This window comes from Pygocentrus nattereri, chromosome 28, assembly GCF_015220715.1.
Source record: "Pygocentrus nattereri isolate fPygNat1 chromosome 28, fPygNat1.pri, whole genome shotgun sequence".
In the NCBI taxonomy this organism is placed as follows: Eukaryota; Metazoa; Chordata; class Actinopteri; order Characiformes; family Serrasalmidae; genus Pygocentrus; species Pygocentrus nattereri.
This window is the reverse complement of record NC_051238.1, coordinates 26,298,960-26,312,012: the sequence shown is the minus strand read 5'-3', so window position 1 is coordinate 26,312,012 and position 13,053 is coordinate 26,298,960. Positions and strand designations below refer to the sequence as shown.

General features: G+C 41.8%; 1 protein-coding gene and 1 non-coding gene across 2 annotated transcripts; both read right to left on the bottom strand.

Moving 5' to 3' along the window:
• Positions 1-123: 123 nt before the first annotated feature.
• Positions 124-195, bottom strand: trnah-gug. The gene has a single exon. It is a non-coding gene; the product is annotated as a tRNA-His (tRNA).
• Positions 196-448: 253 nt separating this feature from the next.
• Positions 449-10,586, bottom strand: nt5dc2 (5'-nucleotidase domain containing 2). The gene is made up of 14 exons (XM_017722418.2): positions 10,136-10,586; positions 9,690-9,874; positions 9,398-9,472; positions 9,216-9,271; positions 8,594-8,687; positions 7,919-8,047; positions 6,464-6,524; positions 5,271-5,373; positions 4,920-5,021; positions 4,663-4,744; positions 3,482-3,568; positions 2,356-2,496; positions 1,893-1,957; positions 449-1,492 (listed from the first exon to the last, which is right to left on the bottom strand). The coding sequence occupies exons 1-14, from the start codon at positions 10,500-10,502 to the stop codon at positions 1,231-1,233; spliced, it is 1,809 nt and encodes a 602-aa protein (XP_017577907.1). The 5' UTR covers positions 10,503-10,586; the 3' UTR covers positions 449-1,230.
• Between the last annotated feature and the right edge of the window lie 2,467 nt (positions 10,587-13,053).

The following is a 13,053-nucleotide window of genomic DNA, read 5'->3' as shown; positions in this document are numbered from 1 at the left end:
ATATACAACGCAGAAGCAGCTTTGTTTGTATGAATATTGCAGAAAATAAAGTCACGGTATTACTGAAAATAGTTTTAATAGCGTTTAAAACGTTTTAAAACGTTTTCCACCGCTGAGACGTTTTGCCGTGACCCGGATTCGAACCGGGGTTGCTGCGGCCACAACGCAGAGTACTAACCACTATACGATCACGGCGAGCTACCGCGGGGCTGCACGGAGTCTCGTCGGAACAGCACTAGTTCATGTGGACGGGTGTGTACAGCCTGTTTCTGTATGCCTGTGTATTTTATTCAGGTTTACGAGTTTAAAACATCTGTATTATGTGCTACATTTCCAGAGACAACCGCCTATGAGCTGTTAAATAACAGCGCACACTGCGTGTTATAATCGCCAGTTTAGGTGAACCGCTCTGAACAGACCACCGCGGAACAAAAGACACAACACGATGTTTTGTTTTTCCATTTATTTTAGTTTTACCAACCAATAGTTAGGCCTTGCAAATATTACCAAAATGCAAAAAGATCCATGTTGAGACTTTTCAGGGCCGCGTTCAGCAAACGTTTTGCTCCTTTTGGCGAGAGGAAAATAAAAATAAAAATCACCATAACGTACGACTTCATATACTATAAAAGAGATTACAGAATTAATTCCACTCTGTTAGCTTAACACTTTCTCAGTCCACTCCTCTTTACTAAACTTTACCCCCAGTAATGTTCATCATGCTGTCGTAACAGACACGTTTATTACAACTGTTCCAATTGGTACGTTCCAATCATAAAACAGGTAAACAGTCATTGCCAAATGCTACCACTGCATATAGCGTTGCAGGTTAAAGAACGATGCGACTGTATCAAGAGCAAAACACTCGCAGCTTTCTTCAACTGCAGGTTTCAGTTCCTTCAACCAATTTAACCATCCATCCTGTGAAAGGCTTGTAAACACTAAGGATGCAATGTAACAGAAGTTCCAAAAGGTGGCGCAGTTATATGTCCAGCATAGTATCTTGGATTACAAAAGCCCCATCACCTCGTCCAACTACATGAGCACTTCACCACTAACTACAGGTCAGCCTAAAATGCAAGGAGGGGCAGAAATCATTTGTGTGAGCATTTTTTTTGTTTTGTTTCCTGCACACATGCAGATTTCATGAGATGCTCTCAGAACGTCTGTGAGATTTATAATCTCAGTTCAAATTTGTGCGGTATGCAACAGCGACTGAAGCAGTCAGGTTTAGCGAATGTGGGCCATCTCCTCCAGGAAAGGCGTCTTCATGCAGCCGGTACAGAGCTGGTCCATCCAGAGCGGGGCCTCGTGCTGCAGGGGCGTCCGCCGGGGGTAGAAAGTGTACGAGAGGTCATAGTTCAGCAGGCAGCTGATAGACGCCATGTAGAGGTCAGAGAACCGGCAAAGGCGACGAGAGAAGTAAGTGGGGTTGTGGCACGTACGAAAGATGCTTCCAAACTGGGGATTGAACAGATTCTTGGTGACAGCTCTGTGGAAAGTGAAAATAAAGGGGGGGGGGTGTCATGTGTCATTAATGGCTATTCTGTTTTCACACACAGAGGCTTTATTATGCAAAAATACAAGGGAGAAAGCGCTGAATCAATAATGTCAAGACATTTGAAACAGAAAAATTGATATGAATAAACAAATTTAGTTAATTATTTTTATTTTATTTATTATATTTTTTTAAAGAGCGGCTGTGATGCTAAGAAAATTCATCATACTATGATTCACAGTCTGTTCACTGCTTCTTCTGAATCACATGCCATCTGGCTTCCTCCTCACTTAATAAACTTTGTCCTACACGCACAGACAAACATACTGATGGAATGACTTTGATAATCGCACAGCACGTTTTCCTTCTTTTGCGCATGTGTTAGTCCACTCACCGAAGCTCTTCTCTCTCTTTCAGCCAGTCCTGAAGCACTTTTTTGGATTCAGCATCTCGATACATCTGAGACGGGAATATAAAGACATTATTCACTATAATTCACAGGACTGATAGCAGTGAAATTCTGGATAGGTGGGAGGGACCTCATCATTGCCATGGCAAGTCTAAAACAGAAGGGGCTTTAAATAGCTCCTGTGTCAGAAAACAGAATTGCCAATTGAGATCAATATGAAGCGTATGGAGTTCAGCCAGGACTGCATGTCCCATCTCTTTAACGGCAAAACAGCACAGTGAATTTATTTCAAGCTGCCGTTCGACCAGCACTGCTGAGTAAACCTCACAAACGAACACGGCAGCAGATTTCACTAACAGAACATGAAGAGTAAAATCTAGTAACACATCCGAGTTGTGCGTCATATCTATTACTGAGAATGTTACGTTTGACTTGGTGCAGCATGTACCTGCATGCGCTCCAGAAGGCCAGTGAGAGCCTGCAGCCAGGTAAGACTCTGAGCATACTGCTCCGTGTTCACCACCTTCGTCTCCACCTCCAGCTCAGGGACAATCGCCCCTGTCCTCCAGCCGTGACGTAGCATCAAATCCTGTAAAAATATATCTCAGTTACTATTAGAAAGACTGTTTAGCACACGCACACTTTCTAAGCCGCTTCTCCCTCAGGGTGGGGGTGGGGGGTGGAGCCTATCCCAGCAATCAGGGCTTGTTTGTTTCGAGACTTCCCGCTTGTGATTGGTGCTTATCCCCGTGTTGTTTTTGTTTTAGGACCTCTTCCTGACTACATTTGCAGAGTGGGCTTCCAGCAGTGCTGAGATGTTCACCGAACTCTTTCCAAGTACACTCACTTGTTCGGCATGTAGTTCGATTTTATTACATTCCTTTGTCATTTCTTGTATACAGTGAGCTTCATTGTTCTAAATTTATGGTTGAAAATGTAATTATTAAAAGATTGTACACATCAATATAATTCTGTATTAATTTTTTTTATTACTACACATGTAATGTTACTTAGCAACCACAGTCTACTGTCAATGAACTACACTGCTTGGCAAAAAAATGGTTTATTGTGATAAAAAAATATATACATACACTCATATCTATCTATATATCTATATCTATCTATATTATTATATTAATAGGGGTCAAAGGGGCGCATTACAGTGATTTTAACAGGTAAAGGGGTTTTGGCTGTCCACCCCTTTTGTGATAATGTGGTAAAATCACTCAGATGCACTGGGTCTAAAGGCTTCTTGCTTCAAGTAATCTCCAGAGTACACTGACCCAACATTCTCCAGCAAACAGCAACTTTCTACTGCTGGCAGCTGGCTTTGTGGTGCTCCAGTATAAGACCTAATACTAAATGAACTGAATGAGAGAGAACATTCTATAATAGTTTTTAGGAGTATGCTGGGTAAGTATGCCCTTAGCCTAAAAGGAACCTTTGGAGCATCAAAGAAATCGCAGACACAATGATGATAAAGGGAAATACACTTTCACTGCGTCACAGGATGTTGAGGACCAGGTTCTCTTGTTGTCATGGCACAGACAAAGACAAATATAAGGATGACTCACAGCCAAGTCGCTGTAAAGATGGTCCCCAAAATAGAGCACCTTGGATCCTCGCCAGCCTGTTAGCTTCAGAAAGTCAACAAGGTTTCCCTGAAATGAGAGAAAAAAAAGGACAACAGCTCTTAAGTGCTTCATGCTCTGGACTGCTAATGTAGAGTCTACATTAGAGCCAATGTTGAACAGAGGAATACTGACGGCAGTACTCGATCAGGTTTTTGGAGCTGTAATTGGTTTGCCAGATCTTTGCTGCTGACGACAAAGCAACAAAACTGGCTGTGACTACACAAGCAATAAAAGCTTGCTGTTCAAAGAGTGCTGGGGGCTATTTTCTAGTCAGTCTGGTAACCCCCACCCAGAAAAGAATTTGGAGGCAGTCCTCAATAAGTCATTTAACAGGACAAGTGGATCTAAACTTGTAAAAATATGAACAAAAGCCCCCTAATGTGCATTTGATTAATAAAGGTTAAAGCCTGTGAACGTTCCAGATTGTCCAGTCTCTACGGTGCCTGAAGAATTGTTGGATGACGTAGCAAATTCACAACAACAAAGCAAAGACTCTCCATGGGGAGCAAAGAGAACCCATTTGCACTTCAAAAAACATCAGTGGGCTGCAGTGTGACATCAACAGGCCCCTTAAGGTCATTCACTTCAGGTCAAGGAATTTGTGCACAATGGACTCGGCTGAAATGAGTTTAATGGGCTTTTTTTTTTGTTATGCTGGAAGTTGCCTTCACTTGTCACTTTCTCTTCTCCACAATGGAAAATCCAAGTCATGGGCATTAGTCAGCAATGCACTGAGGATCAATACTGGGAAAACTCCATACACCATATAATCTTTCCCTAATAAATAAGTCTAAAAGCAAACAACCACTCTCTAATAAGATGTTCAAGTACAGACTCCCAATAAATAAATAATTCATTAACAAATGTCTTTACAACATTTCTCGTGCCGTGAACAATACCAGATTTCAGCTACAGTCACGCATGACTCAAACTAAATGACGTATGATGGTCAGTGGACAAATCACTGCAGCTAAACGTGCTGTGGATTGCCACGAATTAGGCAACATTCAGCTTGTGATGAACAATAGCTTGAGTCAACAGCTGCTGACAACTCACTAACTGGCACAAAACGCACATGCATTAAAACAAGTCGCAGCAGAACACTTCCACGATATAATTACCTGCTTGTAGATCTGCCCTTTGTCCAAACTCTTGATCTTGTCCCACTGGAGGTCTCCATTACTATCCAATCGTCTGAAAGGCCTTACAGATAGAGAGCAACACAGTTAGTAATGTTACAAGAAATGCTAACAATGCCAGTCTGTGAAGCGTCTAACTTGAAATCTCTCAACCCAGAGTCAGAGTCAGAGAGCACATGGCCCTGAATTATTGTGGAATAGTCTAGAAACGGTGACAGGAAAGAAGCAGAGAGACTTACTTCACACAGTCGTTAAAAAAATGTGGCTTGTCGGCTTGTACGATGACTACGTCGAAGAAGTCCCTCCAGTCTTTTCCTACCATGTACTTCATGCCTTTGTCCCTGGAAAGGTTCAATAAGCAAAATAAGCATAAGCATCAGAAAGAACGAAACCAACCCCATAAAAATGGCATCCGGCTATATATTATTAGCATATATTAAATACATTTTTAGTAAATTGTTTCTTTGCATGGGCACTCATGGCCTTGCTGCTGGCTAATGCTTGAAAAAGCTCCAACACGTCAGCACTTGCTGCATCACACCCAAAACACAGAAAGAAGAAGAAGAAGAAGAAAAAAAGAAAAAACTCACACAAAGCTGAAGGGACTGTTGGTAATAAGGAAGAGTTTCTTTCCATGGCTGGCCAGCCGATGCAGCACTGCATAGGTTTCATCTCCTCTGAGGATGTATTTCTCTGGGGAGAGACAGGAGAGGAAAAGAGGGAAATGAAACCATTTCAGCCACACATGTCAGTTACACTGTGCAAGAAATAGGCATTCCATAGGGATGTTTCAATTGCCAAACATCCTTGCCTGTCTGCGGGGATGTATATGTTGGTAAATGTTAACTTGAGAAGATAAGAAAAACTTTGGGTGCTTTGTAAACGGAAGGACATGCTTAGTAAGCCAATTCCCTCTCCAGAGACTGCATTGCATAACTCCAGATTTGCGCAGAAAACCAAGCCACTTTTCACTGCACACTGTAACGTGGTCACACAAAGCTGAACCAAAGCCTCCACATAAAATCACGGACTCATTTTTCTCTTGTACTGATATAGTCACATGCAAAAATACACGTTACTGGCCAAAGTACGTTTATTATGTTTTACTGATGTTCTACGTGACAAGTTAAAACTATCTGTAAAAAAATATGCCATTATTTTTGCGAGGCCACATTACATCAACAAAATGCAATTTGATCAGAAGCACTCACACTTTTGCATACAAATGCATATAACTTTACTGTTGCCGTCTTAAGAAAAGCTCATCTCTCTAAAACACTCACTTTATAAACAAACAACCAACAAATATTCCATTTATCTATTAACATAACTTACATAAGCTATTTACGGCATTTCTATTGGTCCATTCATTATGAAATATTCACAAAATATACAGCTGTCACTTTAAAACAGGAATTTAAAAAAAAGGCAGGAAAAAAAACCTTGATCGGAAAAAAGGACTTATAGCAAATGGTATGTTGTCGTTTGTTCTCAGGATGTTTAGTTCCCTACAGCATTTGCAAATGGTATATTTATAAAAGTTACATATGTTTATATAAGTGAAACGGGAAACCGCTCCATTTCAGCTGACCTTAATTACACTGGTTTCAGTGGGGAAAAGCTGAGTGCGGCTCAGGGTTCGGGCTTGTCTAAGCCACAGTTTGTTTTTACTTCGCTCTTTTTAGGAGTTCCTATTGCTGCAGATGTAGATGACCGAGTTTAATGTAGGGTCTAAATGCACAGACATCAGTAATGCTGTGGAATAAACAGGCTGAATTCTTACCCAGGTCTTGCATTATCCACTTGTACATGTACCCCTTGATGTGTACCATGGCAATAGCGTCCTGTGGAAACATATTCAACACATCAGACCAACAGCATGATGTCATTAACATGCCTGGTTGCAAATACAAAATCATGTATCCAGAGCCCTCAACACCCTCATACCTTCATCATCAGTTTCACAGCTCCAGTTAAAAAAGAATGATTGATTGATTAATTAATAAATAAATAAATAAATAAATAAATAAACAAACAAATAAATAAATAAATAAATAAATGGGAAAAAAACAACTACACGAAACCAACACCACTACAGTTCTTTCTCCTTCTCTGCACACAGGTCTGTGAATTTGATTTGAAAACTGAGGACCACTTCAGATCTGCCTTTGACACACTGCCAGATTTTTCTTCGCTTTTCGCGTGCCTCTAGGCGTGGACAGTACAGTATGTTCTAGAACAAACCTCAAACAGTCCCTTTCAAAGTCAACTGGCCTTGAAAACACGATGAACGCGTTAAAATGCAAACGTTTTCCAGTTGAGCCGTCTGGTGTTTAGATTACTGCTTGATGAACTGACTTGTCGGCAGCAACGAACAAAGAGTGTGAGGACAGTCAGCTCAGTTCTGCTCTGCCAGACTGTTTTTTCTACCCACTGTTGTTCAGGGGGAGTGCAGGCAGATCTGTCAGTGAGGAGAGGGAGGGATAAAGCATAAAGAAAAGACTTCATCCAGCTCAAGCAGACTGAGCAGACTGAGCGTTAAAACAAAGTCACCCTGGAACCCAATTCAGGACCAGTGGGAACTTGTCTGAATAGTAATAATAAAAACAAACTGCTGGCTAACTCTATTCAGGAGAAACCAATGAGGTTTAATTGAGGAGTTTTCATTGACAAATTTGCAGTACTTGTTGCAGAGATGAAAGAATTCCTTGACTGAAACATGTCTGTGTGCAATGAATAGTGCAAGCAAGACGTTTTTAAGACCTATTCTGCTGATTATACTACAGTCCGTTATGGAAACTCAAATCTGATTGCTTGAAATGAGTTTCATCTGTGCTATTATTTATGAAAATGCCCCCCCCCCTTCATTCCACTGCACACCGTTTGAAGCCAACCACTACTAATTACTAAATATCAGTTGGGCTGGCTGTAAAAGGGTATTTGCAATTAAACTACATTTGATACAGCATTTGATTTCTTCATTTGGGGGGTAAAAAAAAACCCAACACATTGTATAAAAGCAATCGAACACTCAATTTTGCGTCATCACAAGCAACATCACCTCTGATAACCTACCAAACTCGCCTTCAGCTCATTCCTGCGACCAAATCACAAACGTGATGATGTTCACGATAACTCCTTTCATGTTCTACTGCTTAAGAATAGCATTTACCCCAATATTTGTGATGTTAACATTCACTGTTTGAAGTGTAATGCCTTGTACTGACTGTACACTTACAGACACATCTTTGTAGAGATGCACAGGGTCATATTCTATGTCATTGGAGATGAAGTAGTCATTAGCAGCAGCCAAGAGAGTCATCTCTGGGAGGGAGAACACATCCATGAACTGCTTCATCTTTGGACCCTGAAGGATAAAACACACGTAAAACAAACAAACAAAAAAAAAAGATTCCATTACACTGTACTCTAAATGAGCAAAGCCTGTCTGACCTCTTTAATAAGAGTGGAAAGTACTGCTGATTCTAATTCCTGTAAAAACTGTGATAAGTGTGCGTGGAACAATCTCCTTAAGCAAACACAGGCACCACAATTTATCCAGTCCAACAGTTTACGTGCAATTTACCTGACCTACTAAAATGAACAGTGCATACATAGCTCCAAAGCCTGGACGTAAAGAAAATATATCAGGTCCAATAAATGACTGGAGTGTAGTAATCAAACCAACGAAGTACCAGAGAAACACTATCTTTAAACCTTTTCACGTGAACAGACCAAAAAGCAAACTATAAAAGGAAACTGCACGCAGGGCGGCGCCACTTCGTCTCCGGAAACGTTTCAATAATGGAGCAGCATGTAAATAAATCCACGTAAACGCGTTACCTCATGAAACACACAATATTATCTGGGGAACACATTTCTTCACAGATAAGAAACAAGAAGGAACAGTAACCTTGCCGTAGAAGCCGCTGACTTGGTGGAGAGGGACGTGGTTGGAACCTCTATACAACTGCATGACCTCCTCGTCTGGAACAGGCTTCAGACCCCTTTGGAGAAAACGACTCGATTAGGGGTCTGAACCTTCATCTTAATCCCAATTGATGGGAAAACTGTTTGTGTGATTATTTATAATTTAGGTATAAATTTTATTCGGAACAACTCAATTAAGCGCTGAGCTCTGTCGGAACCATTTTTGGCTTCACGTTTCAAGAGCACTTTAAAAATATCCTCTAGATTTCACTTAGGTCAAGGTTAGCTCGAGCAAACAGCATGCACGAAGTCTGGCTACACGAAGATGATGGCAGATTATTTATACCAGAATAGTATTCATTCAGGAAATGTCATTTGAAAAGACTCAGTTATGATTCAAACCATTTTGAGGTGAAAGCAAAAGCAGTTTAATGCTATTGCTGATAGAAGGCAGATGCAGTTGAAATGGCAGAGATTCCAATCGATGCAATCGATTCCAATCTAATTAGGTGAATAAATCTACGTCCCTCGTTTCATTACACACAGTGCCTTACGACGACGTACTGAGACAGCGTCCAACACGGAGTACGTTCAGGATATCTTACCTGTATACTGTTCCCATCTGAATGTAATGGAAGGCATCTATTTTCATCAGAAGTCCCTATCGGAGAAGCAAGTCTCATCACTCATCATTTCACAACAGCATTTTGATTACTTCCCACACAGGTAGATGAGAAAAATCACTCTTTAAAAACGACTCATTACGTTTAAGTCATAATGTCGCTACCTTCTGGATGTCATAGTGAAGACCCCGGGCTGCAAAGTTGGGGATGTAGTTGTATTTGCTTATACCCTGTGGATACTGGAAAAAGATTGGCACATTATCCAGGACTGTCACACGTTCAACACCATGACTCAGTACTACAAGGACTCATCAGGGAAAATCTGAGATCACAAAGTCAGCAAGGACTGAAACACCACTGACTGGAGGTTATATCAGCTACGGGCTCATAAACCCATTTACCAGTTAGGAGTTATAACATCTCCACAGCATGAAGTATTCATCAACATAACCACACCTTGTAGTGCTCCACGAGAAACTGTCGCGCTTTGTTGTAGATCATCTCATTCAGAGAGTTGGAGTAGAGGGCCAGAGTGTAATCGTAGTCGAAGCCGTAGATGTCCACCTCGTCGAGGTTCACCTCGTTGTTGGCGTAGATGGTGGAGGGATTGAGGAGGTTGCAAACTCCAGGAGGAATCAAATCTGCGGAATGAATGACACGCACGTCAGGCTTTTCACTCCAGACCTCGGCCTCGCCCGGACGGCAGCAGCGGCCGAGGACGTTTTCAGGTTCATCTTCAGCGAGTCACAAACCGCAAAGGGAAAGAGGGGAAGAGGGAACTCGAGCGAGCTGGTCAGCTAACTAACTCGCTCTGCTCGGAAGTTCAACAACTTGGCAACCCTGCCAACGTCAGTCCCCTTCGACCGAGCGCGTTTATAAAAAGAAAGAAGTACCGGACTCACCGTGAACGAGCCGCTTCATTTCGTTATATCTGGCCCACAGGTACGTTTTGTGGTCGATCTGAGGGGCCGTGGAAGAGAAAGCCCTGCCGGACTTCGCGAGGGCTTCCTCCCCTCTCAGTTTCCCGACTACGTGGTGCCTGTGTCCCGCAGCAGCGCCGGAGTGGGGGTTCGGGTTGGCTGCCACGTTTGCGGGAGCTCGGCTGCTGTTCGCGCCCTGTTTGCAGCATTTATGCTCGCCCGGAGCTCCGCAGCTGGACGCAACACCTCCACAAGCAAAAGCAGGGATTTTTAAGCCTGCGCACAGAGGCGCGCTGCTGCTTTTCTGCCACAGAGCGCGACCCAAATCGCCCAATCTTTGGCGAGACATCTTTCCTAACTGTCTCAGCCTCCGACTCCTACTTGTTTATGAAGCCGCACAGCTCTATCCCTTCCCCCACGGCCACGCTCAAACAGGGGCCTCACCAGAAAAGACGGGGCGGGGCCAAGTAATGCCACTGACCAATCAGAGTGCCGCACAAGAATGATCGACACCGGCCGGAGCCAATAGGCTTTGGGAATGTGTTTTCGACGAGCAAGGCGTTTGTGGCCAGGGGGAATACATGTTTACGTGCCAGTTCAGCCAATACGTGGCCTGGATGCCACAATGGCTCATATTTCAGGGGATACGATTGGCCAAACATCTGCTTGACTGGCAGCCGCTCCGGCCTGCATGCGCTACGTGACTGCAGAGCGAGCGAGCGCCGTGTTATGTTCTTGTTAGAGGCAGACTGGTCGCCCCAGTGCAGGTCGGGGGGGGGGCCCTCCCACACGAGAAAGTTATGATGCATAACAATATACGTACAAAAAAAAAACAAGTAGTGCAAACGTGTTGACTGGTTAAGTCCGGTCTTCCGCAGGCAGCGTAATCCTCCTCAAGCCGATAAGAGATGTGCAGACTGAACTGAACGTGACGTTTCGTGATAATCCGCGGGTCTCCGTCTTATCTCCCAGCGCAGCAGCCGCACTTGACGTGGCGTTTGGAGGCGAGTCTGTCCGGATGCTCAGATAGCACGTCTCCTCACCTCGAGTAGTAGTAAACAAACACCACTCACATCACAGTTACGCTATTAACACAAAGAGCATCATAACATGAACAACCAGCAACCAGATTAATCACATAGCATGAAAAATACAGCACTGTAGAAATCTCAGATTTCCATAGCATCACTATTAATCTGCTTTGTAAGTGCATGCATACCTTTTTTCTGAATGTGACTGCTTTGTTTACTATTTTATCCTTTATACTAACACATGTTACTTTTTGTTACCAGTCTTGGGATTATTAGTTTTTTTTATAATCTTTATTTCTTATTTCAATTGAATTTTCTCTGTTTTCTGTCTCTGCTTCATCATCAAGCATTATGAACTTATTTTAATGCATTAAACGTGCTGTATAAAGAAAGTTATATATTTACACATCAACGGTCAATTGTCTGACGGAAACCTCCCTTTTGTTGTTCAGTATTTTATTGTTTGTTGTATAATATTTCTTAAATATTATTTATTAAATATTATTATAGGCCCATGCAAAAGGTTGAATATCCCTGGTTTTGTTAATGTTGTAAGTGAAAATGATTTAATATCCTCTACAGCAGTGGTCACCCCTCTTCCTGGAGATCTACTTTCCTGCAGAGTTCAGTTGCAACTTGCATGCAACATGATTCCCCTCTACTCACCTGAGGCTAAACAACAAAGAACTTGTGAAGAAGTTAATTAGCTGGAGTAGGTGTGGGACCTTGTGATTGGATATAGATGTCACAGAAAGATCAGCAGGACCAGAGTTGGTGACCACTGCTCTACAGTACAATATTAAAGCATATTATATTTGCCTTCACTTTTGTACAGGCCTCATTTTACTTGTTTACAATATGTTCATATCAGCAAATAAACATTAAATATTTGCATATGCTTATCTAGTATTTTTTTCTAAAACTCTTCCTTTTCTGTTACTTTCTCGTTTCCATATATCCTACATTACATAGTATGTAATAATGAAATCTTGAAAATAAAAGAACAGTTTATTATTATTATTATTAGTAGTAGTAGTAATAATAATCATCATCATAATAATCCCAATTTAAGAAGTTAGGATGCTGTGCTAAATAGAAAATACATTTAAATAATACAAATAATGTGGAAATAAATGTAAATAAAAACAGAATGCAATGATTTGCAAATCTCATAGACCCATATTTTATTCAACAGAACATAAAACACACATCAGATGTTGAAAGTCAGACATTTTACCATTACATGAAAGACATTAACTCATTTAGAACTTGATGGCAGCAATGCATCTCAAAAAAGTTGGGACAGGGGCAACAAAAGGCCGGAAAAGTAAGTGTTACTAATAAAAAACAGAGGGGAGGAGCAATTTGCAACTAACTCACATGACTGGATATAAAAAGTGCATTTTAGAGTCTCTCAGAAGCAAAAACGGGCGGAGGGTTACCAATCTGCGAAAAACTGCATCTAAAAATTGTGGAACAAGTTCAGAAAAATGTTCCTCAAAGTAAATTTGCGAAGGCTTTAGCTATCCCACCATCTACAGTACATAATATCCTCAAAAGGTCCAGAGAATCCAGAGAAATCCCAGGATGCAAGGGACAAGAGTGACTATCAATAGTGGACGCTCGTGATCTTCGGGCCCTCAGGCAGCAAGGCATTAAAAACAGGCATGATTCTATAGTGAGTCTCGGTGAATGGGCTCAGGAAAACTTCCAGAAATCACTTTCTATGAACACAGTCCACAAACGCAAGTTAAAACTGTATGATGCGAAAAAGAAGCCATGTCAACACAATCCAGAAACACTGCCGTCTTCTCTGGGCCAAAGCTCATTTAAAATGGATTAAGGCAAAATGGACAACTGTTCTGTGGT